Source organism: Canis aureus, chromosome 3 (genome assembly GCF_053574225.1).
Source record: "Canis aureus isolate CA01 chromosome 3, VMU_Caureus_v.1.0, whole genome shotgun sequence".
NCBI lineage: Eukaryota > Metazoa > Chordata > Mammalia > Carnivora > Canidae > Canis > Canis aureus.
Window position 1 is genome coordinate 69,767,694 of NC_135613.1, and position 26,934 is coordinate 69,794,627.

The 26,934-nt window shown below is 43.1% G+C and overlaps 2 protein-coding genes across 11 annotated transcripts in view; one reads left to right on the top strand and one right to left on the bottom strand.

Annotated features, from left to right (window-relative positions):
• USP28 (ubiquitin specific peptidase 28) overlaps positions 1-18,315 on the bottom strand; it is a 64,730-nt gene extending 46,415 nt beyond the window's left edge. For 7 of the 10 annotated variants that reach the window (XM_077893569.1, XM_077893567.1, XM_077893561.1 and 4 more), the window contains exon 1: positions 16,965-17,121. In XM_077893569.1, coding sequence (XP_077749695.1) covers positions 16,965-17,021 — 57 coding nt within the window. In that variant the 5' untranslated portion in view covers positions 17,022-17,121. Of the gene's footprint in view, positions 1-2,396; positions 2,472-16,964; positions 17,122-18,199 lie in introns of those variants that run through there. The other 3 variants (XM_077893563.1, XM_077893562.1, XM_077893565.1) reach the window with 3 other exon arrangements.
• Positions 17,314-26,934, top strand: part of HTR3B (5-hydroxytryptamine receptor 3B) — a 58,178-nt gene continuing 48,557 nt past the window's right edge. The window contains exon 1 of the mRNA XM_077893572.1: positions 17,314-17,708. Coding sequence (XP_077749698.1) covers positions 17,627-17,708 — 82 coding nt within the window. The 5' untranslated portion in view covers positions 17,314-17,626. The remainder of the gene's footprint in view (positions 17,709-26,934) is intronic.

Consider the following 26,934-nt stretch of genomic DNA (forward strand, 5'->3'; position numbering starts at 1 on the left):
GCCCAATGCAACACTTAAATATCACACAACAAGAAATAAATAACTGAAACAGCCCTGCACAGTGCTCAGAAAAGCATTAACAGCCTTTCTGCTCTAGTCATGGGCCATGGTCACAGGCTAGAAATGGAAGCCGACTCTGCTGAGACCAGCAGTCTTGGAGGGTAGAGTCTTGTCAAAGGGAGTCATTGCCTACACACTGGGAGAGCTCTCACACTAAAAAGTGTCCAGATTTAGCCTGGGCAAATGATGGAAACTAAGCAGGGCATTTTTAGAAAAATAATGTATTAAAAAGTTTTTTGGGGGGCACCCGGATGGCTCAGACAGTTAAACATCCAACTCCTGATTTCAGCTCAGTTCATGATCTCAGGGTCCTGACACTGAACTCCAAGTCAGGCTCCCTGCTCAGCATGGAGTCTGCTTGAGATTCTCCCCCTCCCTCTGGCTCTCCTCCTGCATGTGCATGTACTCCCTCTAAAAATAATAAAAATAAAACTTTAAAAAATAAATACAATTTTTCTTCCAAAAGAATTCTAATTCCATTTTATTTTATTGTGTAAAAGTATGTGAATCTACATTAATCTCAATCATACACAATTGTCCAAAAAATCATAATCAAGGGCCACCTGGGTGGCTCAGCAGTTGAGTGTCTGCTTTTGGCTCTGGTCGTGATCCCGGGGTCCTAGGATCGAGTCCCGCATTGGGCTCTCTGCAGGGAGCCTGTTTCTGCCTACATCTCTGCCTCTCTCTTTGTGTCTCTCATGAATAAATAAAATCTTTTTAAAAAATCAAAACTAATATGCCCCAAAAAGGGTGGGATGATATAGACCTTCCTCAACTTACGATGGGTCACATGCCAGTAAACCTACTGTAAGTTGAAAATATCATTAAGTGGAAAATCCACTTAATACACCTAACCCAGCCTACCTAGCTGACCTTAGATGACTCAGAACACTGAACATCAGCCTGCAGTGGAAGAAAAATCATCTAACGCAAAGCCTATTTTATAATAAAGCATCGAGTTTGTCATGTGATATATCAAATACTGTCCTAAAAGTGAAAACCAGAATGGTTGTAGGGGTGCAGAAGCGTTGGCAGTGTATTACTGGTCACTGACCCCCAAGACAGCATGGCTGTGTGCCCTGCCCAGCATCTCCAGAGAGGAGCATATCACACAGCGCTGCTAGCCTGAGAAAATATCAAAATCCTAAATGCAAAAGTATGGTTTCTACCTCTGTATTATTGTAGAGTAGATCTATCATAAGTCAGGGACTGTCAATACTTGGGAGAAGCAAGTGAGTAGCATTATTAACCTAAATGGAACCAGTGAGGTAGCAATGGGATTGATAACCATACCTTCACATCTCAAACTACTCTGGGTACCAACTGACACCTAGGGTTCATAGAAAATAATTCCAGTCCAAAATGGCAGCTAACATACACTGCTTACTTTCAGCCAGGTGCTGTTAAAAATGCTTCGTCTGTATTAACTAAGTTAACTAACTTCCCCTTTGTAACAAGACTGGGATAGGTGCTAAGCCCGTGTAACACAGAACAGGCATGGGGAGGTCCCATACACAAGATTATCACTAGTTAAGGGCTGGCACTGGGATCTGACTCTAGGCCCCTGGGCTCCAGAGTCTACATGCTACTCTATGCCCAGCTGTATCTGAGAAGACAGGAAAATAGGCAAGAGCTTCTATTTAATGCAAAACCAGGTAATGATTTTATTCCTGTATTTTGACCTTGGTCTCTGCATCTTCCCAAGCTCCCTATGATCACCATGCCTGCCTTCAACAATCACGGCTTTGATAACACAATAGTACAATCAGTTCTAAAGCAGCTACCACCAGGAAAGTACTGCCTCTGAAGTAAATGCTATTTCTGAATGAATCTAAGGGGCCATCAGTTATAAGGAGCACACTTATCTATTGTGCCACTAAGGAGAAAAACTGTGGCCACTTAAAACTAGGACATGAGGCCTTCATGATGGTCCTAGGAGACACATGAAGTGGTCACACCAGCTTCCTGCAGCTCTACAATTCATTTATGTTGAGAAATATAGCAGTTTCCTCTGCTCCCAGGGACACTGCCCAGCACATGACAGGCAATTCTTTTGCATGTTTCTCAGTAACAAAACTAATATACCTAGGCTATTTTCCGTTCTTAGGTCACATAAAACACTTGATTGTAGCTTTGCACAAAAATCTGACACTGTGCTCATTCCTTCAGTGACAGATATTTTGCCTCAGGTAAAATCAAATTTATACCCTGCTGTTCTGCTTCTATGCCTTTCTTCATCCAGTTTTTTTTTTCCCACCTAAATGTTAAATCACAGTATGATCTTTTAAATTGAAAAGTAAACTAACCATGTGGTACCAACGGTACCTGTAACTCACCTGTCATGACAGTAGGAACAGCTATGACCAAGCCCATACACGTGCAGAGAACGATTAAGTATATCATATCTGCTGCTGGCAGGTAGTAAATGGAAGGAATGTCTCAATTTCAGAGATCTCAGAATGCCAAATAAAAGTAAATCAATGAAATACAGTATTCAACTGTTAAACAATTCACCAATCCTTATATTTGGCTGTGGATTAAAGCTCCACTCCCCTTTCTCCACTTTGTAATAGATAAACAGTGGAACATTAATACATCTAGAATAATACACGAGGAAGGAAAATAAACATTTGGTTTCCCTTTTTTAAAAGCTACTAGGCACAGATGACAACTATGTAAAATCATTTTGCACGACTCTAAGAATAATACTCTACGTGTTAATTCAGATCCAAATCTCTGATCTTGCTATTGGAAAACCATTATCTGATTCTACCCTTAACCCGCTGAACCTTTTCTCCTACTCATTTCCTTACCTCACGAATGCACCTGCTCTCATGCTGTCAGGCGTTCCTTCTATTACCTCCAAAAATGCCTCCTACATTCTGGCAACCCAGTCAAAGGCTTTATTCATCCTACCTCCCCTTTAAAGTCATCCCCAAGAACTCTGGTTCCCACTATTCTCTCTCTTTCTAATCTCCCATGAAGGAGGGGACTTCACCATCTCTACCTGATATTTCTCATCGTGTGGTCCTCTAAATGTTTCAAACGGGAAATTCTTGCCCATGTAAAAGGCAAGAATCATACAACATCCTACTTAATTTGAAGGACAGTGATGGCAACAGTTGGGACGAACATACAAACACCTTCTCTGTGTCAGGAACCTTAGGTGCCCTGCTAACTGTAATCCTTGTACGAACCCAAAACGGTAGGAATCATCCTCTTCATTGTGCAGACCAGGAAACCAGAGTTTACAAAACTTATTTTGTCATCAAATGTCTTAAAAGACAAATCAGGGACACCTGGGTGGCTCAGTCAGTTAAGCATAGACACTTTTTTTTTCCCCAAAGAGTTTATTTATTCATGAGAGACACAGAAACAGAGAGAAGTAGAAACACAGGCAGAGGGAGAGGCAGGCTCCATGCAAGGAGCCTGACGTGGGACTCGAACCTGGGTCTCCAGGATCAGGCCCTGGGCCGAAGGCAGCGCTAAACCACTGAGCCACCCAGGCTGCCCAAGCATAGACTCTTAATTTTGGCTCAGGGTCATGAGATCCAGCCCCGTGTTGTGCTCCCCACTCAGCCTGGAGTCAGCGGAGGGTTCTCTTTCCCTCTGCTCCTCCCCCTGCTAGCGTGCGTGCACGCGCTCTCTTTCTCTCCCCCCCCCTCAAATAAATAAATAAGATTTTTCAAAAAGACAAATCACAGATAACTATTACAAGCTGGAATAAATTTCCCAAGGATTAAGCCACACTACTGATACATACAAATAACAGCTATGGTATGACTCAAGTCTCATGAATGTTTAGCCAAACCTATGTTCTATGTAGGACCCTCAACTCAAATCCTAAAAAGTGCTATATGTTAAGTATTCATTTTACAGTAACAGACATATTAAGCTTATTAGAGTCCTACTGTATCACTAACTCAGTTTTTCCGGGTACTTCACAAGAAGCTGATTTAAATATTAACTTCACCATAACTACGGCATTATATACATAGTACACACCCAACAGGAGACAAGACAAAGCCTGTGCTCCAGGCATAATGAAGTCAAATAACTGGCAAGAGCCGACAGGTTTGTATTTCCTTGGCTAAATTCACATTGTTTTCACTAAAACAAAAAGGACTCTCTTTTCTTGCCCAGAGGCAGTGAAAAAAGACAGGTATACACAAATCTCTAGTAAGAAGAAACTCAAGCTTCCTGATCTCAGCTACTCGGTGATTTTGGTTCAATCCAGTCCACTTCTCAGGACGGAAGTTTTCTTTTCCATAAAAGATTTTATTTATTTATTTGACAGAGAGAGAGAAAGAGTACAAGCAGGGGGAGGGGCAGGCACGGGAGCTGAAGGAGACACGGGGCTCAAATCCAGGACCCCAAGATCATGACCCGAGCTGAAGGCAGACACTCAACCGACTTCCCCAGGCACCCCAGAACTGAAGTTTTCTTAGAGCAAAGAGAATAATTCATCTCACAAAAGCAGTGAGCAGGACTACTCACGTAACAAAAACATTACAGCATCGAGTTTTATAACAAACACTAACTACAACTAAAATCAAATTCTTTGATCAGATGAGGCAAATTTGTGAGATTACTAATTAAGAGTTTTATCTCTAAAACACCAAGTTTAGGGATCCCTGGGTGGCACAGCGGTTTGGCGCCTGCCTTTGGCCCAGGGCGTGATCCCGGAGACCCGGGATCGAGTCCCACATCGGGCTCCCGGTGCATGGAGCCTGCTTCTCCCTCTGCCTGTGTCTCTGCCTCCCTCTCTCTAACTATCATAAATAAATTAAAAAAAAAAAAATTAAAACACCAAGTTTAGCATCATGATGAGGAGCTTTATAGACTATTCCATACCTTCAAATGGAGATACTATTATCATTCTGACATCACATTTCCTGACCTTAATTGTCTATTCTCCCAAAGACATTTCTAAATTTGAAACTTAGCAAACTGATAAATGTTCTTTTACTCCAAAGAGTACCTAAGTTCCTTGTGAGTCTGCCCAATAGAATTCCCTCCAAAATTAAAGATCTGTTCTTCCAATTTTAAAACAAAACTTAAGTAGCCAAGGAAAGCAAAAAGAACAGTTTTAGGAATCATAGACACTATATAGCAGCAACTCCAGAAATCTAGTCTGGGTATCAGGGTCTGAAATGCATTCAGAGACTGCCCTACTGATTCTTCCACCTCCCACAAAATAAGGACCAGCCATGGAAGCTCTCATGTTGTTTTCCTTTTAGCAACAAATCCATGTTTATTCCAACAACTCCAATTTACTCACAACACGCCAGAAGGCTAGGACTCTCTAAAAATGGCAGACAGCAGTTTTTGGTGGGTAAAAACTAAACCCCCAGAAATAAGGCTACTTGATAACTTACTTCAATGATGTGAAAAGTAGGTACATGGTGAAAAGGACTGTTTCAGTTCATCAACTGACCCAAAGTTTTCAAAAAGCATTAAAAGCTTTTAAGAAGGGGGCCCCTGGCTGACTCAGTCGCTGGAGCTCTTGATTTCGGCTCAGGTCATGATCTCAGGGTTGGTGAGATCCAGCCCTGCAACCAGCGTGAAGCCTGCAAAATATTCTTTCTCTGTCCTTCTGCCCTTCCCCTGCTTGTGGTCTCTCTCTCTCTCTAAAATAAATAAATTAAAAATAAAAAATGTGGGGGCCCTGGGTGGTTCAGTGGTTGAGTGTCTGCCTTTGGCTCAGGTTGTGATCCCAGGGTCCTGGGATCAAGTCCCACATCACGCTTCCTGGAGGGAGCCTGCTTCTCCCTCTGCCTATGTCTCTGCCTCCGTGTCTCTCATGAATAATTAAATAAAATCTTTAAAAAATTAAAATTTAAAAACTTTAAAAATTAAAAATTTTAAAACAGCTTTTAAGATGTTGCCGCTCTTATATGGCAAAGAAGGGGCTGACACTAGAATTAAATGCCAGGAAAAAAAAGGAACTAATTGTTTCTCATCTCTTTTTTTCGAATGCACTAAACAAATCCAATAGCACAAAAGGATATACAGCGAAAAGGAACTTCTGTCTCCTGTCCATCCTAGCCCCACTTCCCAGGAGTAACCACTATCAATAGTTTCTGATATATCTTTCTAGAAGTGGCCCCCCTGCACATGAATATATCTTTTCATACTGGACATCGTGTCCTGCAACTTGCTTTTTTCATGCTGTTGAACATATTAAAGCAATACTTTTTCATTTCTTTGAATACATGCTCCAGCCAACTATAAGAAATGAAGCTGGGAAGTTTTTACAGTAAGGACATATGCAATGCATCTTCACAAATCAAAGAAAATACCACTTTTAGCAATATATCGCAAAGGTTGAGAAACTAGCAAAACATGGGTAAAGATATAGGAATCAAATTTACATGCTTATAGTGTCACAAATCTAACACCAAGATTAAAAGTTATTATTAGGTAGGACTCGGAGTGCAGTTTCTATTTGTGATAAACAGGAGGGACGTGAGAGAGTGATGTGAGAATGGGTTAGGAAAGGCTCTAAAAGCAGGAGTTTGGCCTTGATCTGATGAACAATGGAAAATCATCACATGACCCTGGATAGCGCAGAAATATGAGGGAAAATGATGGTGCTTTAAGAGGATTGATCTCGCGCACCTGAACATCTAGTTCAAAGACAGATAAAGACTAGGGAAAGAAAGTTCAAGCATGAGAAGACAACGAATAAACAGGTGTGAGATAAGGAGGATGCTGGGAGGAGAAATGAAAAGGTAGGACACCTACGGGAACATCTCAGAGAATGGAGAAATAAAGTTTTAGTCAAATATTTGAAACTGGATGCCTGAGAGAAAGCTGCTGGCAATGACATAAAAAGGCGCCAGTGGGAAAACCAACCAGTATAATACACCACACTACCAAGATGAAGGGTCAAAACACCTGATCACCTTGACAGATGTAGGAAAAGCATTTGACAAAATTCAACACGTTCTCATGATAAAAGCCATCAGAAAACTAAGGACAGAAGAGAATTTCCTTAATATGACAAAGGATCTTTATTAAAACAAAAACAAAAAATTAAAACTCACAGATAACATCACACTCAACAGTGAAAGACCAAACGCCAGCCCCCTGAAATCAGGAACAAGACAAGGATGCCCACTGTTAGCAATGCTATTCAACAGCATACTGGAAATCCTGGCCAGAGCAATTAGGCAAGTAAAAGGTATCAGAATTGGAAAAGAAATAGTAAAATTATCTCTATTCATAGATGACAAGATATATAAAACCCCAAAGAATCCAAAGGAGTTACTAGAGCTGATAAACACATTTAGCAAAGTTAATAAAAGATCAATAGGTGAAAATCAATGGTTTCCATACAGCAGCAATGAGCAATCTGAAAAGGAAATTAGAAAAACAATTCCATTTATAATAGTATTTGGAAAAATATAAAATACCTAGTAATAAATTTTATCAAACAGGTGAAAGACTTGTACTCTGAAAAGTGGGAAGCACTGTAAAAAAAGTTAAAGGAAACCTAAATAAATGGAAAGATATTCAGGCTGATGGACCAGAAGACTGGATTAGTCAAGGTTCTACAGAAAAAAGAAGAGGGTGTGTGTGTGTGTGTGTGTAAAGGAACCCTGTATTCCTAGTTTCTGTTGGGGTGGGGGGGGGAGTTATTTATTTAATTTAAAGACTTTATTTTCTCAAGACACACACACACACAGCAGAGGGAGAAGCAGGTTCCCTGTGGGGACCTGATGAGGGACTCAATCCCAGGACCCCGGGATAATGACCTGAGCCAAAGGCAGAAGCTCAACCACTGAGCCATCCAGGTGCCCCAAGAAGTCATTTATTATAAGACACTGGCTCTTGCAATTATGGAGGCTGATTAAGTCCGAGGATCTTCAGTTGGCAAGCTGTAAACCCAAGAGAGCTGGAGATGTAGTTCCAGTCTAAGGGCAGAAGGCCAATGGCCCAGTTGAACAGTCAGGTAGGTGACATTCCCTCTTACTCAGCCTTTTTTGTTCTATTTAGGTTTTTAAGTGATTGGATGAGGCCTACAAACATTAGGGAGGGCAATCTGCTTTACTCAGTCTACAGTTCAAATGTTATCTTATTTAAAAGCACCCTCAAAGACACACCTCGAATAACATTTGACCAAATATCTGGGTACCTTGGTTCCCAGTCAGGTTGATACCCAAAATTAATGATTGCAGAAAACTTATTATTAGGATAGCGATATTACCCAAAGTAATCTACAAATTCAATGCAATCTCTGTCAAAATTCTAACAGCCATTTCTGGAGAAATGGAAAAGCTCAAATTCACAAGGAATTTCAATGGGCCCTGACTAGCCAAAACAATATTGATGAAGAACAAAGTCAGAGCACTCACATGTTTAGATTTCAAAAGTTATTAAAAAGCTACAGTAATTGGCACCTGGTGGCTCAGTTGGTTGAGCACCGGCCTTTAGCTCAGGTCAAGATCCAAAGGTCCTGGGATGGAGCCCCACATCAGGCTCCCTGCTCAGCAGGGGGCCTGCTTCTCCCTCTCCCTCTGCCTTCCCACCAATGCTCTCTCTCACTCTCTCAATAAAATCCTTAAAAAAAAAAAAAAAAAAAAGCTACAGTAATCTGCCAATTTAACACTGCACAAGACATAGACATCAATGAATTAGAATAGAGAATTTAGAAAAATCTACATCTATGGTCTGGTAAGGGTGCCAAGATCATTTGATGGGGAAAAAATAGTCTCATCAAAAAATGATAGGGCAAGTAGACATTCACATGCAAAAGAATCAAGTTGGGGCAGCCTGGGTGGCTCACTGGTTTAGCGCCACCACTGGCCCAGGGTGTCATCCTGGAGACCAGGAATCAAGTCCCATGTCAGGCTCCCTTCATGGAGCCTGCTTCTCTCCCTTTGCCTGTGTCTCTACCTTTCTCTCTCTCTCTCTCTCTCTCTCTCTCTTTGTCTCTCACGAATAAATAAATAAAATCTTAAAAAAAAAAAATCAGGTTGGACGCCTACCTCCACAATACACAGAACCTAACTCAAAATGGATCAGCAACCCAAGTATGCGAGCTAAAACAACAAGCCTCTTAAAAGAAAACATAGAGGCAAATCTTCATGATCTTGGATTTGGCAATGGATTCTTAGATATGGCACCAAAAGCACGAACAGAAAAAAATAGGTAAGCAGGACTTCACCACAATTAAAAAGTTTTGTGCATCAAACAACATTATCAAGAAAATGAAATGACCACCCACAGGATGGGAGAAAATATTTCCAGATCATAAATCTGATAAAGGTCTAATATCCAGATTATATTACAACTCAACAATTCAAACAACCAAAGACAAACACGTGCAATTCAAAAATGGGCAAAGGACCTGAACAGACATTTCTCCAAAGAAGATGCCAATAAGCATATGAAAAGATGCTCAACATGAGCCATTTGGAAAATGCACATCAAAATTACAATGAGATGCCCCTTCACATACGAGGATAGCTGTTACAAAACAAAACAAAACAAAAATGGAAAATAACAAGTGTTTGGAGAGGATGGAGGTGGAGAAATCAAAACCCTTGTGCATTGCTGGTGGGAATGTAAAATGGTACACCTGCTGTGGAAAACAATTTGGCAGTTCCCCAAAAAGTTAAAGACAGAATTACCATATGACCCAGCAATTCTACTTCTAGGAATACACCCAAAAGAGCTGGAAACAGGTACTCAAATGTTTGTACACACATGTTCACAGCAGCACTAATCATAAGAGCCAAAAGTTGGATACAACTCAAACGTCCACCAAAGGAAAAATGGATAAAATGTAGTAAATACACAGATTGTAGCATTATTCAGACATTATAAGGAATGAAGTACTGATAGATGCTACAACATGCATGAAACTTGAAAACATTATACTAAGTAAAAGAGCAAGACACAAAAGGTCACGTATCATATGACTCCATTTATGTGGGATATCGAGAATAAGTGGGTGGATATGGGTTTTGAAAATGTTTTTAGAACTACAGAGAGGTCACAATATTGTGAATATGTATATTAAATGTCACTGGACAGTACACTTTAAAATAGTTAATTTGAAAAAAAATAAATAAATAAAATAAAATAGTTATTTTGGGGGGCAGCCACAGTGGCGCAGCGGTTTGGTGCCGCCTGCTGCCTGGGATGTGATCCTGGAAACCCGGGATCGAGTCCCACATGGGGTTCCCTGCGTGGAGCCTGCTTCTCCTTCTGCCTGTGTCTCTGCCTCTCTCCCTCTGTGTCTATGAATAAATAAATAAAAATTTTAAAAAATTCTCTTTTTCCCAGGATGTCTGGGTGATTCTGTTGGCTAAGTGACCAATTCTTGGTTTTGGCTCAGGGCATAATCTCAGGGTTGTGAGATCAAGTCCTGTGGCAGGCTCTGTGCTCAGTGTGGAGTCCGCTCGAGATTCTCTCTCCCTCCTACCCACCCATGTGCATGCTCGCTCAGTTTCACAGTCTCTAAAACAAATACATAAATCTTAAATAGAAAAAAAAAAGATTGTCTCTTTCCCTCTCCCTGCACCTCCCACCAACTTCTATTCTCTTAAAGAAAATTTTTTTTAAAATTAAAGACTTTAGATTACGTGAATTTCACTTCAATTGAATGAAATCAAGAGAGATCTGTCCTTGCACAGGCACACACACACCAAAAATGAAAGAGGACAGCAGGGAAGTACTAACTTGGACAAGAATATTACAGAGAAAACATTTGTTTGGGATAACTCCAGTTTAAACTGACCACCAACCATCATATAGCATGCTGCCAGCACTTAGTCATACAGATTTTTTAAAGATTTATTTATTTACTTGAGAGAGACAGCGTGAGAACAGAAGGAGGGGCAGAGGGGAAGGGAGAGAGAGAATCCTCAAGCAGACTCCCCAAGGAGCACAGAGCCTGAAGCAAGGCTCAAACCCAGGACCCTGATATTATGATCTGAGCGGAAACCCAGTTGGATGCTTCACTGAGCCACCCAGGTGCCCCTATTCCCGGAGATCTTTGATTTGGCTTTATCTGTCTGGTATTTTGACCTCCATTTTTATGTAGAAAGCCCAGATAGTGGGGATAGCGCTACATACACCAGATCCTAACACACATTAGCCTCTGTGGACATCTCAGCTTTCCAGGGTATCAATGTCCACATCTGGAAAATAAAGTACACTATAAGCTGTGACGGCCCTGGTACCACCATCAAACGAAGTAATGCGTACAGGATTTGTTAGTAAAATGAAAAAAACATAGAAATGTCAAATATTGTGACCTGCCTGTCCCACAGAACCCGCCTAGAGATTGGGAGGGGACTACCTGCGCTTTGGTTTTGGTGAGATCACTTACTAGCTGTACAACATAGCAACTTCTACTTCCTCCTACTAAATCTTACTTTACAAGGTTGCTCTGTGGGTTCAATGAGAACATACCCTAAAGCATGTCATCCCTCCGTCCAGTGACAGTTGAAAAGTTTGGTTTTAGAAAGGCATGTGTTTCCAGGTAGAATGTGGTAGAGTGGTTTGAAGTCCCAGTCCGGCTACTTACCATTTAACCTTGAGTAAGTAAGCCACATTTCCCATCTGCAATACGAAGGCTAACAGACTTTGGTTTCAAATCTCACAATAGGCTTTTACAAGCTATATTTGAAGCCGAGTCTGAGTATCCTCATCGGTAATAAGACAAAATAATTCATAACTTGCAGTTTTTGTAAATACACAAAACACACCAAGAAGTGCTTAGGGCCATAACTGGCATATGGCAGATACTATTATGACAAGTATATATTTCCATGCCTGTGACAAAAGTCACTATGCAGCACATGGTTATTACCAAGGATGCGGATACACAAGCAGAACTATTTAATAAGCATTTGCAAAGAGAGGGGAAGAAGTCACTTGCAAGCTGGGATTACCCATGCAGATTGGGAAGAAGTTAATAAAAGGAAAGCTAACAGGTTAGCCCTTAAATGAGAAGCAAGGTAGAAGAGGTCTTGGAACTGAAGCCTTAGGCCAGAATTTTGCCTTAGGTTATGAGATCAACACTAAATCAACTCCCTAAACCCATTACTGTGTTTGTAAGATGAAGACAATAAACTCAGACATCTTTTCCAGGGCTAATTTTCCTAAGAAAGTTGTAAAAATGATGTAGCCGTTTGGAAGTGAGGGCAAATGACAGTGTATCTGTGATAAGACTGTGGCAAATGATTAAAAAAATACACGCTAGAAGTTTTTAGGAAAAAAGCAAAACAACTGATAATAGGAGTAAAGTCAAACGCCAAAATAACCACCAGCCAAACAGTGGAAGTGAGGAATCATCACATACAAAAGCATGAGAATGAGGCTCCAATTGATACTTGAATAACCGAGGTGGAATGGGCAAAAGAACTACTTCTGTAATGCCACAGATTTCACCAGAGGGTGATTAGTCACTGGTCACCTCCGAGAGATCCCTTTCGTTCCCAAGAGACAAATACTAAAAGCCTACTACTGGCAAGGCTCTCCTTGGGTGGCCTGGGGAATGCTGATCCCATAAAAACAGTCATTGCCCTACAATCTAACCTTCTGCTGCCTGGTCAGCCTCTCTGCAGGCCTCTGGGCAATCAGCCCTTTTCTCCCTGGAGCCTGGACAGGTCCCCACAGGCACCTCCTAACTGGGTTCCTGCCACCACGGCTGCTGCCACCACAAGCTTTGCGGTGCAATCTGGGAGCCAATTTGCCTCGGTCTGGGGGCTGTGCCTCCTCTCTTAGCCAAGAGCTAATCTTGCAAGGGTCTGTGTTTTCTGAGTTTTCCACAGTGACCTGAAATCAAAATGTGACTGAGAAAACATGTAAAAAAAGAAACAGGTGGACTGAGAAACCCTGGGACACAGGGCCATAGATGAATAGAAAATGGGAATTCTGCACAGCAGGACAGAGCTTCTCCAAGTTATCACCCAGGGATGCTACCAAAAGGTAAGCCTCGATGCAAGCAGTCTAGAGTGGAGGCCCCAACAATGGTGTGCTGATTTGTGGAGCCTCCTGATTTCCTTGGTATAAATATTTCCACCGTGATGATTTCAAGCTACCAACATGAGGTCGCTGGACACAGAGTTGGGAAGAGATGAACCCATTCAGCTGGAAAGACAGTGCAAGCTGGCTCTCGCACACGCAAATCTCTACCATTTCCAAACTCCTGGGTGATGCAGGTGCTGCTGGTCCACAGATGGTATTTTGAACAAGAGAATAGAAGACAATGAAGGTGTCTGGCACTTAAGCTAGAATAAAGTTAATGTGAGATAATTTAGAAGAGCAGGGAGAGACATCACCTAGATCAGGGTTTCTCAAGCTCAGCATTACTGACATTTTGGGCCAGATAACTCTTTGTTTTGGGGGGCTACCCTGCACATCACAGAATGTTTGGCAGCATTCCTGGCTTCCACCTACTGAGGTCAGTAGCATCCTCCTCCAGCAGTCACAATCAAAAAGCTCTCCAGACACCACAGATCTAGATTCATCTCTAAGAAATGAGGAAGGGGAGGGTTTGTTTACCTCTTACACGAGAAAAAGAGATACTGAAGAGGAAAAACAAAAAGCAAAAAATATATAAGATACCTCCTTATAAAAACAAAACCCTCCACTCATCTCTTTGGACAGTAGCAGGCTCAGCCAAGTAGAAAAGCAGCTATATGTTTAGGAAGAATGCAGAGAAGATTCAAAGTTTAAAACATCAGGAGAGTTCTGGAGGGTAAAAGGTTCTGACCTATGACAACAGGCTCATTGACTAAAAAGTAGGATCAAGGCTACATTGGTCTATCAGAATTGCTTGAGTTCAATCCTGGCTGTACCATTTATTAGGTGGGTGATCTTGGGCAAATTATTTAGCAAATATAAGCCTTCCTGTATGAAAACTTCATGAAGGAAAAAAAAAAAAAAACTTCAAGAAGGGCAGCCCAGGTGGCTCAGCAGTTTAGCGCCTGCCTTCAGCTCAGGGCCTGATCCTGGAGACAGGGGATCGAGTCCCACATCAGGCTCCCTGCATGGAGCCTGCTTCTTTCTCTGCCTCTCTGTGTGTGTCCCTCATGAATAAATAAATAAAATATTAAAAAAAAAAAAAGAAAACTTCATGGAGTTGTTTTAAGTACTGAGATAGTATAGGTTAAGCGCTGAGCACAGGGTCTGGCACACAGTACATGCTCAATTAGCATTAGCTCCTACTATTACCAGCATCATTATCTTCCTTAAAAAAACATCTGCTTCACTTGGCCACTGCTTAAATTTCTTCAATGAAATATAACACATGGAAAGATCTTGCCTGGTGAGGCAGTACTTGTCAATGCTTTTTATAAATATTGTACTCATTGTGTGAGCAGAGACTGTAGCTGAAGAGGCCTTAAAATTGTGAAAGCCAACCAAGACTGACTGATGTTCCAAAAATCACAACTAATGAGACAAGGTAAACGTGAATGAAAAGCCAATAAGTCAAGAGAAAGCAAAAAGGACATTAAATTTTTACTGAAACTGGCAGGTTTTCATAGGGCTCCAGTTAGTGGTAAGGAGCATGTGATGAATCCTAGTACAGCTGCCAGGGATGACAGGTTTATAAGAACCAACCTGACTTCAAGTTGTTTATCCTACAAAACCAGTAAATGGTGCTGCTGGTTTTTATCTAAGTCAAGAACTGATTAAAACACAGAAATCTGGGAACGCCTTGGGTGGCTCAGCGGTTTAGCACTGCCTTCGGCCCAGGGCCTCATCCTGGAGACCAGGGATCGAGTCCCATGTTGGGGCTCCCTGCATGGAGCCTGATTCTCCCTCTGCCTGTGTCTCTGCCCCTAACCCCTCTGTGTGTCTCTCATGAATAAATAAATAAATTTTAAAACAACAACAACAACAACAACACAGAAACCTGTCTGGAAGAAATCTCTGTAGATATTGGAGTATCAGTCTGCAGTACGCGGTATTTAGCAATATCACAAAGTATTCTCTTTCAGACTCTAGTACATACTGAGAACATATTCCAAAGGTGCTGCATTTTTCTCACTAAAATTCTTGGGAGGCTATAAAGGGTTGCCTGTCCCGTGGACAACTGACCAATAAGGGAGGAGAAGCATTCTAGGTTTTAAATAGCTTGTGAGTGTCAGGGGAGGATAGCTCCTCTCAACTAGAACAATTAAAGATGCTTTAAGGGAAACGCAGAGTGCTTTTCAGAGAATCCCAAACGGAGTCCATTCTAACATGAAACTCCTCAAGATGAGGAAGTTATTAAAACCTTTCCTCTAAGATGTGAAAGGTACTTTCCCTAAATGAGATTCCTTCAACCTAGCCTGCTCATTTCAAGCATTTTCATTAGCAAAAACAAAAGGGGCAAACATTATCAAGCATTCCAAGCTTATCATCTGTCTCTATGGGGCGAATCACTGGAAAGAACAGTGAATGTCATCACTCTGCAGGTGGCCAGGAGTCAGGGGTGCTCCAGCCAGCCACAGCCAACCGAGTTCCAAGTTTTCCCAAAATAGCTATGACTTACATACAAGTGCTCATCAAACACCTCACATACAGACTCTCAGAGTGCTGAGAGAGGGGTCACTACTTAAACTGTGGCAGAGGTAAACGAAGATGCCCGTTGATGAACAGGCACATGGCTGCGGACAAATTTAAATATGACCTACCCTCCCTTAAAATAGCCTCTTCTCTAAATCAACACAACTGTCTCAAAACTCAAAGATTTTCCCCACCTGTTTCGAAGTCACTGTCCTAAAAAAACAAATAGAAATGATCTGTGAAACCAGGGGAAAACCCTGCCTCAGATCCCAATAGGTATCTGGGGACTCCTAACAATAGCATCTCCATTAGAAATCAGAGAAGCACGTGAAGTACCATCCATGTTACTTTCATTTTGGAGCCCAGGACCTGGAGGAGATTATAAAAGGAAATGTGTGCGCTCCTCCACCCCCGGGGTCTCCCGTGTGCAGGAGAAGAATAAACAGGCACAAAAGGTTCCCCACGTGGAGGTGTCTGACAGCTTTGCCTTGTAAATATTTTTTTTTTTTTTACGAAATTTCCTCCTTTCCAGACTCTGGCTGGAAGACTTGGCACAGGTCTCCCATTCGGTCTCGAAAAAGCACAGCAGTTGTGGGGGGGGGGGGGGGTGAGGAGGTGGTGCTAAGTTGTAACTTTTCCAAAGTAACGTTAGAAGACGTTCTCAAATGGCTCACTGCACCAAGCTTCTACACGCGGCATTATCAGCCTTTTGATTTTTCTGAGCCCAGAAATCCTTGTATTGATTTCGATCTTCCTAGATGATAGGAACAAGAAGGCATTTATGAGAATACCTTCTATTCATCGCTCTGTCCCTCCCTCCCTCCCTAAGACTCCACTGATGAATGCACGGGGGGGCGGGGGGGGGGGAGCGACTCTCAAGTTTACTTAAAAAGAAAAAGAAAAAGCGAAGAAAGAAGAGGCCGGGGTGGTGGGGCCAGGGAAGGCAGGGAGTGGCGACCGGGACCCCCGCTCTTTCGCAAGGTGTTGGCCCATCCCGGCTGCAAGTCGGCTCGCTTCGGTCGGCTTCCGACACTTCAAACAGCCACAAAGGGGACCCCGGGCTGCACGCCGCACTCCCCGGCCAGCCGCCCCCCTCGGAAGCTCCCCGCCCAGGTCGGGGCCCAGGGGCGCCCCCCAAGCATCGCCGCCGCGCACAGCCCCACGTCCTGCCCCGCGGAGCCGGCTCTCCAAAGCCCCTAGGCTTCCCGGCCCCGGAGCCCCGCGAGGACCTCAGACCCCCGCCCGGCGCCCTCCGCAGCCCCCGCCCCGCCCCGCCCCGCCGGCCGCCCCGGCGCCCTCCGCCGCCCCCGCCTGCCCCGCGGCCCGCGGCCCCCGCCCCCCCGCCCCTCCCGGGACCCCGGCCCCCCGCCCGCCGCCGCCGGGCCCACCGAGCCGTGTCGGTCGGCGGCTCCGGCCGCGTCGTCCTGCTGCAGCTCCGCAGTCATGGCCGAGGCGCCCCTCCGCGGGTCATCCGGCTCCCGCCGCCGCCGCCGCCAGCCCAGCCTAGCAGGAGGGGGAGGAGGAGGCGGAGGCAAAGGAGGAGGAGGAAGCCCCGCCCCCGCCCCGCTCGGGCCCCGCCCCCCGAGCGCGCCCGACGCCCGGCCCACAAGCCCCGCCCCCGGCCTGCGCGCGCACCCACGGCGCGCGGCCCCGGCCCGAGCGGCTGAGCGTGCTCCCGCGCACGCCGGGCGCTGACCCCGCGCGGGCCACGTGACCCCGGCCCCGCCCGCGCCCGCCCAGTGCGCAGGGCTCGAGCCGGGGTGTCCGCGCCCCCGGCCCCGGTTCTGCCGCGGGGCTCGCGGCCTTGGAGGGCGGCGCCGTAACGCGGATTCAGAGCTCTGGGCGCCCCCGCCCCCGCAGCCGCCACACCTGAGACCGCGTTGTCAACAACTGGGCGGAAACGCGGGCTACTGGCCGTGAACCACGTTTATTCCCGTGTATCACGGCGACATGCGGTGGCACCTCGGCCTCGGCTGCCCCAAACGTGTGCGGCGGGGCGAGACCCCCTTCCTGCGCGGGCCCCTGGCGGCGTCCTGGGCGGGCATCGGAGATGGAGGGCGGCCGTTCCCGTGCTCCTGGCGTCGCGGTCGCTGCGGCTGTGGCGGCCCCCGCCGGGGCTTCCGAGTCCGCAGGTGAGCACCGGCCCCCCCCCCCCGCCGGGGCTTCCGAGTCCGCAGGTGAGCGCCGGCCCCCCCCCCCCCGCCGGGGCTTCCGAGTCCGCAGGTGAGCACCGGCCCCCCCCCCCCCGCCGGGGCTTCCGAGTCCGCAGGTGAGCACCGGCCCCCCCCCCCCCCCCGCCGGGGCTTCCGAGTCCGCAGGTGAGCACCGGCCCCCCCCGCCGGGGCTTCCGAGTCCGCAGGTGAGCACCGCCCCCCCCCCCCGCCGGGGCTTCCGAGTCCGCAGGTGAGCACCGGCCCCCCCCCCCCCCCCGCCGGGGCTTCCGAGTCCGCAGGTGAGCACCGCCCCCCCCCCCCCCCCCCCCCGCCGGGGCTTCCGAGTCCGCAGGTGAGCACCGGCCCCCGCGCCGGGGCTTCCGAGTCTGCAGGTGAGCGCGGCTAAGGCGCGAGCACGCGGTACGGCGCAGCTGCAGCCCCCCGGGAGCAGGCCCGCCTGCTCGTCCTACCTGGACGCGCACAGGTGCCCCTTTCCCTGGCAGGTAAACCGGCAGAGGGATCAGAATCTAACGCAGTCACCGGGCAGACTGTGCGTGCGTGGATGGTTGCAGGACTTTTATGTTTATGTCTTGGCCTCCCCACCCCTCCCCATGAATAATCAAAAGCTGTGCTTGGCCTCAACTCAGGGGTCATTGCAAAACAAGTTGATTTCTCAGCCTGGTTTATTCACAGCACTGGATACCTCTAAATGACTGGAAAGCTCTATTTCTGTACGTCTTTGCCATGTCTCTGGGGCAACTCCTGTTTGTCTTTGCACATTCATCGTAGGAAGCCGCCGATTTAATGTGAGCAAATGGAAGTGGAAACTTATAACTTATTCATGAAAATTTCCTTAAAAGACCCACCAGAGACCTCCTGTATTCCTGAAAGAGCTATATACAGGCCATTTGGTAAATAAAGGTCTCTGAATTTTGGTTAAGCGTCTCTCTGCTATGTGGTTCTAAACAGAAGTCCAGATCTAATAAATTTTATATAATCACTTTGAGAACTCTAGATCTGATAAATCCTCTTAGCCTCCTGGGATTTAACTACCCCCTGATCTTGGACAGGGTAATCAGCTAGAGACACCCCGTTCTACCAGAGTATTTGATGAACAGTCTAAGTCAGTGCTTGGCCATCAGTCAGTGAGTTTCATGGTGATCAAATGTCAAAAGTAGACATCATGGAACATGTGCCGTCACCACAGAAAATCCCGGCTCACTCCTTCTTACAACGCACACGTGAAGGCTCCAGAATAATTACATCATTAGTTGATAATCATTTCAAGAGTGTTTGGGGGAAAAATGAGCAATACCAAGTAATTGACATATTTTAAAAAGGGAATCGTTTTCCAGGTATTTCCCTAAAGGAGAAACTGAATTTTTTTTCTTTTTCTGGAAATCTTCGGTCCCCATGCCAAGTTACTTTTTCTGAGTCAATGAATTTATAGTTCTGCTTTTGACTTACCTCAAAGCCAGAATATAGTTTGTATTATAATAAAATGATCCCGTTTCGATGTTACTGAATACTTGTGTGGGATAAATGAGAATGAAGAGTAAGTGAGGAAGAGAATAAAGGGGCAGAAGGATATGTCTACTTCTGTTTCTTCTCTGCCTCTCTGTGTAACTGGTGCTTGCCACTGGCTTTGAAGGAACTGGATCTGAAGGCTGGGGCTGACAGTCAGGTACGACTCTTCTTTGCACTATGGATTCCTTTCTAGGAAAGACTGAGTCAGAAATAGCCTTACTGGCAAGTTTCTTATCAGTTGGGAAAATGGCCTTTCTCACTAATTTTGCAAAGAGTATGAATATTTGTTATAGCCCCTGAATTAAACAATTAGATGATATGCAAGATTAAATTATAGGCATTAAGAAAGTGTTCCAGAAATGCCTCCCTTTGGCTACTTGAAAAGTAAATGCATTTCTAGCCTTCCTGAAATGTAGTGTAGGCAAATGTAGTTTATAGGATCAAAACTTTCAGGGATCCCAGGGTGGCTCAGCGGTTTAGCGCCACCTTTGGCCCAGGGCCTGATCCTAGGGTCCCAGGATCCAGTTCCACATCAGACTCCCTGCATGGAGCCTGCTTCTTCCTCTGCCTGTGTCTCTGCCTCTGTATGTGTGTGTCTCATGAATAAATAAATAAAATCTTTAAAAAAAAAAACTTTCAGTGAAGTGAGTTCATTTCCAGTTTTGAGGTATTTGGCCTTGCTACTCAAAATAACTCCGGTCCCCTTCTTTTCATTTCTCTAGAAAATAAAAACAAACACTACAAAAATGAAAACAAAACAACCCCCCCAAAATCCTTTTAAGATCTGTTTTCTTCAGAATTCGTGAAAACCTTTAACTCGTGGGATTCGGTTTTTCTTTTATAGGAAGGTGAAAATAACTTTAGCCTCCAGATTGAAAGGTGATAATAAAAGAACAAGATATAAACCCATTCCTGCAAACTTGATTTTTGACAGCATTGCAGACCAGTGGGTGTAAGATGGACTTTTAACAAATGGTGCTTAGACAGCCAGTTATCCATATAAAAATTAATTTGGACTCTTACATCATAAATAGAAATCAGTTTTATGTGGATTAAAGACTTGAATGCAAAAAAAGCAAAATTAAATTTTGAAACTCTCAATTGGAAGATATATTTTGAGGATGGGGAACTTTCTTAAATCAGAGACATAGTCCATAAAAGATCAATAACTTCAATTATGTTAAAATTAAGAATTTCTTCAAAAGGTACCATGAAAAAGAATAAAATATCCACAAATTGGGAGAAAATATTTGCAACACACGTAACTGATAACATTTTAGTATCTAGAATAAAATTTTTAAACCTTGGTTCTGGTACCATATTGGGGCAGAGACTTCTTTGTTTTGGGGGCTGTCCTTGTAGGATGTTTTAGCATCATCTCTGGCCTCTCCCTACTAAATGCCAGTGGCTCTGCACTACCCACTTGTGACCATCAAAACATCTATAGACATTGCTAAATGTTTCTTAAATAGCAAATTCTCCTCCAGTTGAGAACCACTGAACTAAACTAGGTGAAAAACCCCTTACAAAAGAGACAGGCAATGCAATTGAAGAAAGATCCAAAGGCTTACATAGGTACTTCACAGAAAAGGAAAGCCAAGTGTATGAAAAGATGCTAAACTCACTGATAATCAGGAACACAGGAATTAAAACCACAAAGATACCACGCCATGCATACAATTGACAAAAATCTTAAAATACCACAATCACAAGTGCTGACAAGAATACGGAGCTACGAGAGAATACTCTTTGGTAGTGTAAACTAGCACAACCACTTTGGAAAACAAGTTAGACATCAAATACTAAAATCTGAAGTTGCGCATGCCACACAGCCAGCACATCCTAAGTAATACCCTAGAAAAATTCTTGAATAGGGGTGCTTGGGTGGCTCAGTGGTTGAGCCTCTGCCTTTGGCTCAGGTCATGATCCCGGGGCCTTGGGATCAAGTCCTCTGCCTATGTCTCTGCCTTCTCTTTGTGTCTCTCATAAATAAATAAAACCTTAAAAAAAATTCTTGAACATTGTTACCAGGATATACGTACAGAAATGTCGTAACACTTCTAATAGCAGATGAAATAGGAATCATTAAATATATATTGACATACTGATAAATATATATCGATATATTGACAAATATATTAACAGTAAAATTGATGAATTTTTTTGTAGCTGTTAAATGGAACTTTATACAGCAGTTAATATGAATTACAGCTATGCAATATCATGGATGAATCTCAGGAACATAGTGTTGTAGGATAAAAAGCAAATCACAGAAGAATGGCATACAATATTTCATTTGTACATGTTATTAAAACTGTCAATATATTGTCGAGGGACATAACACATGGCTAAACTACTAATAAAAGCCTGAATGTTATAAAGACAAAATTTGGATTAGAAGCTCTGAGGAAAAAAAAAAAAAAAGAAGCTCTGAGGAAAGGGAAATGAAGGGATGGTATGAAGAAGGGGCGTGTAGGGGAACTTATGGATATTAGCAATGCCCTATTTTCATAAATCAAGTGGTAGATATATGAGGGTTCATCATGTCATTTTACATACATTTTATTAACTAAACATTAAAAGACCATTCTAGGGCAACCTTGGTGGCTTAGCGGTTTAGCACCGCCTTCTGCCCAGGGTGTGATCCTGGAGACCCTGGATCAAGTACCATGTCAGGCTCCCTGCATGGAGCCTGCTTCTCCCTCTGCCTGATTCTCTATCTCTCTCTCACTCTCTCTCTAATAAATAAATTAAAAATCTTAAAAAAAAAGACCATTCTAAAATTAAGATCAAAAGCATATATCATCTTCACTCTAATAACATTTCTCTGCCCTCAGGAAATACTGAAAAACACAAGTCTGTAGTTTACAAAGATTACTTTTTTATGCTGGCTGATGCATTAGGCAGAGATTTAACATTTTGTCTTAATAAGTAGAAATTATAAATTGACTATCTTCAAGATAAAACAAATGAAAAATATTACCATTCCATTTTATGCAAAGTGTGCCAAAAATCTAGATTTTAAGTGATGTCCAATGAGTTAGAAAGTCATTTTATAAAACATTTTCCCTTTTAGCTTCTAGATTTGGGGAAAGACTTCTGTGTCAAACTCGTGGCTTCCTACAGAAACCAGAAATAAGCTTTAAGATAAAAGCCAGAAAGCTACCCAGGAAAAGCAAATAGAAACTTGTATAATGCAGCAAGCACTAGAGCATAAATTGGAACTCCAGATGACTTAATTTTTCACCCAGAACGCCACTGAAGTGAAAAATCTTTCTCCTCAAAATATCGGAATTTGAAAAAAATAGATGAGGCAAAAGTAACTAATACAAACTTGCCTTCAGAAATGCAAATGTTTTTACTGATCTGATACTTAACTCTGGAAGAAAAGAGAACATTTTTAGAGGAAGTAATAACTTTCCCGAGCATTTATAGACTAGGTGGTGTTCTGAGTGCTTTGCATTCATGAACTCATCCTCATAATACCCTATGAAGTAAGTGCTATTATTATTAATATCTTGTTTACAAATGAGGAAAACCACTTCAGAAAGGTTAAGTACTTTGCCCAAGATTTTTCTACTAATAAAGACAGAATTATGATTCTAAGCTAAGTACTCTAGCTTTCTTTCTATAGGCTGAGGTCAAAAATAAGTAGAAGAAACAGCCTCTAAACATTTTTCTGAGGAGGTGCCACTTGAATGGAGTTGACAAAGAGAAAGTTGAGTAAGACAATGGGAGTGTTGGCACTCCATCAAAAAGGAGTTATACGTAGAGTAACACTGGCCCCAGTTTGCTTGGGGCAGTTATGGTTTACCCCTGTTTTCCCAGAATGATTATTAGTAACTTCTCCTTTCTCAAACCTCTAGGTTTGGATGATAAATTGTATCGTCATCCTACTTATGGAACAGTTTATCTTGAACATAAGGAATGCCTGGAGAATCTCACCATAGTACATCCCAAAGTCTTGAGGTATAGCTAAAATGCAAATCTAGCCAAGTCTGATAAGTATGCCTCAATAACAAGAATTGGCTAATCTGTTTATAAAGAGCATAGCCAAAGGGAGTAGAGGGTACTGCATTGAAAGTGGGTGGGATCACTGCCTGCAGTTCCATGGCCTTAAGGGATTGTAGCTTTTTCAGTTTTGTAAGCCAACTTCTATGACATTTAAGACTTAGAGGGGCCTGAGAGCCATCCCTGGAGAGTTGGAGACAATGTAGAGTTAAAAGGAAGGAAAATCTTTGATGGTCTCTGTCAAAGGGGCAGAAGTCGAATAGGGTTTTCTTGTCCCCATGGGAGAAGAGAGTTTAGAATTTTAGATGTGGGGATGTTGACAGTGAGAACTTTAACATTCTGAAACAGTTCTTTGTTGCAGTATTTATTGTCTCCTCTACTTCTCCAGAGTAAGAAGAAACTTGAAACTAAAGGTGTGCTGAATAGACCTTCTGGACTCTTCAGCCATTTTTGTGAGGAGCTGCAACCCTATGGAGGGAATGTCCATTGCTTTACAGAGTGCAGGCAAGTATTGTATTCTCTGAGCAGGCAGTTCACAGAGTTGGTCTGTGCAAATCAAAGTGCTCTACTTACCAGGGAGTACACAAGATTTAGAAAAGTACTTAGCTTAAAAGTATTAGTCATGTTATTTGAGGCAGAGGATTCTCAGCTTTTATTCCCACTTTATGAAAAGATAAGCAAAAAAAAAAAAAAAAAAAGATAAGCAGTGATCCCAACAATTACAGTTGTATGCTAAATCTCATTTAATTGGCAAGACAAAGACAAAGAAAATTGGACAATGACAACACTGATTTGGTTATGGTGAATAGTACATGATCTGGTTATAAGCTAGTTGGGAGAACCTGATGAAAATATTTTCAACATTAGAAGTGACAAATAAGTTTTGATGTCTACAAAAACTAAAAAACTGGGTAGGATAAAGAGCTCCTTTTCTATCACTCTGTGACATTACCAAGTAAACCTACATTTAGGTTCAGAATAGATTCTTGAGATTCCTGGGGGGAGGCTTCTTGAAACAAAAGTTTAACAGAAGTGACATTTTGTTTCTTTTCTTGGCTAGGAATTCATTCTCAGTATTTAACCATACTTGGAAAGCTATGATACATCTTTTGGCTTTCCCACCCACATACATACATTAATTGGGAATCTCTGAGTTGGTTATCATAAAAACTAAAAATCTGGGGCCACCTGGGTGGCTCAGTTGATTAAGTGTCTGACTCTTGATATCAGTTCAGGTCTTGATTTTGGGGTCGAGGGCTCAGGCCCACATTGGGCTCCATGCTGGGCGTGGAGTCTACCTCAAAAAAAGAAAAAACCGGGATCCCTGGGTGGCGCAGCGGTTTAGCGCCTGCCTTTGGCCCGGGGCGTGATCCTGGAAACCCGGGATCGAATCCCACGTCGGGCTCCCGGTGCATGGAGCCTGCTTCTCCCTCTGCCTATGTCTCTGCTTCTCTCTCTGTGTGTGTGACTATCATAAATAAATAAAAAATTTAAAAAAAAAAAAAAGAAAAAGAAAAAACCCACTGAGGGCGCCTGGGTGGCTCAGTCTGTTGAGTGTCCGACTCTTGATTTTGGCTCAGGCCATGATCTCAGTGTCTTGAGATCAAGCTCCGCATTGAACTCCACATCAGTGGGAGTCTGCTGAAGATTTTCTCTCTCCCTCTCCCTCTTCCTCTGCCTCTCCCCCTGCTTGCACATGCTCGCTCACTCTCTAAAGTAAGTAAATAATCTTAAAAAAGAAAAACAAAACAGAGTCAGAACACAAAAGGTCTGACAAGGGGTGTGTGCCCTGGTTTTGTAGCATCGTTCAGGGAACATGAACATGCCATAGTCACAGCATGACATGAGGTGGTTGAAGTGCTCCTAGAAGACCAATCAGACTCACAGCCTGAAGAACCACAAACTAGGGATCCCTGGGTGGCGCAGCACTTTGGCGCCTGCCTTTGGCCCAGGGCGCGATCCTGGAGACCCAGGATCGAATCCCACATCGGGCTCCTGGTGCATGGAGCCTGCTTCTCCCTCTGCCTATATCTCTGCCTCTCTCTCTCTCTCTGTGTGACTATCATAAATAAAAAAATAAAAAAAAAAGAACCACAAACTAGAAGTTAAGACAAATACAGTCACCCCAAAGTGAGAAGGGGGATTGTGAAAAGGAGAGAGGTAGAGAAAAGGATCCCTAGGTTTTTCTGCAGATCCTCTCCAAGTCTCTGGCTGACATTCTTCCATAGACACAGAGCACTGCAAAAAGGACAAAAGAAATCAGATGAGCTCTGAGCTGTTGCCTACATGAGACAGCTTGCAGCTTGAGTCTCACCAAATTCACTTCTAAACCACAGAAGCATCGACATTCATCGTAGGAAGATTTTACACACACATGCACATACATACACCTCCTATACCCTTTAGACATAACAGAATTCAGAGTCTCAGTAAAACATAATATGCAGGTTATAATCCAAAATTACATGATGTATAAAGAACCAGGAAAATATGACCCATTATTAGGAGAAAAGACAGAGAAGCCAGACCAGGATGTTAGGATTAATCAGACAAGAACATTAAAGGATCTATGATAACTATCCTCTGTGGAGTAAAGGAAAACATACTCATAATAAATGAAAAAAGAGAAAAACCTCACCGGATAATTATAAAATATCAACAAGAACAAAATGAAAAAATTTCAAACTTAAACACTCAGTCTCTGAAATTAGAAAGTCATTGAATTGGCTTTGTAGTAAGGTACACATTGTGTAATAGAAAAACGATAACGTTATCTTGTGGTGTGTATTTAGGTGTAATGCAGATGACAACTAGAGCATAAATGATGGCAGGGCTAGTAAATGGAACCAAATAATTGCAGGATTACTACATTTTATGGGAACATACAGTAGTCACTCTAAAAGTAGACTATGAGAAGTTAAGAATGTTTATTTTAATTCCTAGTGTACCCACTAAGCAAACTGTGCAAAAAGCATAGCTAAAAAGCTAATAGGTAATCTTTCATGGATATTAAAAATAAAAAAATCCAAAAGGAGACAGAAAAGGAGGAATAAAAAAACAGAAGAATATAGAGAACAAACTATAAAATGGAAGGTTTAAATCCAGCTATATCAATAGCTACTTTAAATATTAGTGGATCAAATATTGCAATTTAAAGGCAAAAATTGACAATACAAAACTAAAAGGAAAACCCAGGTATGCTATATGCAAGAAACGCACTCAAAATATAAAGGCACATGTAGGCTGAAATAGAGGACATACCATGTGCCATGGACTGAATGTGTCTGTTCCCCCAAATCCATATATTGAAATTTTACTTATTTTACTTTTAATATTATGTAAATATTTTATTTATTTATTTATGAGAGACACAGAGAGAGAGGCAGAGACATAGGCAGAGGGAGAAGCAGGTTCCCTGTGGGGAGCCTGATGCAGAACTCAATCCCAGGACCCTGGAACCACAACCTGAGCTGAAGGCAGACACTCAACCACTGAGCCATACAGGCATCCCCATATATTGAAATTTTACCCCCCAATGTGATTATATTTTATTTTTTTAAAGATTTTATTTATTTATTTATTGAGACAGAGAGAGAGAGAGAGAGAGAGGCAGAGACACAGGCAGAGGGAGAGGCAGGCTCCATGCAGAGAGCCTGACGTGGGACTC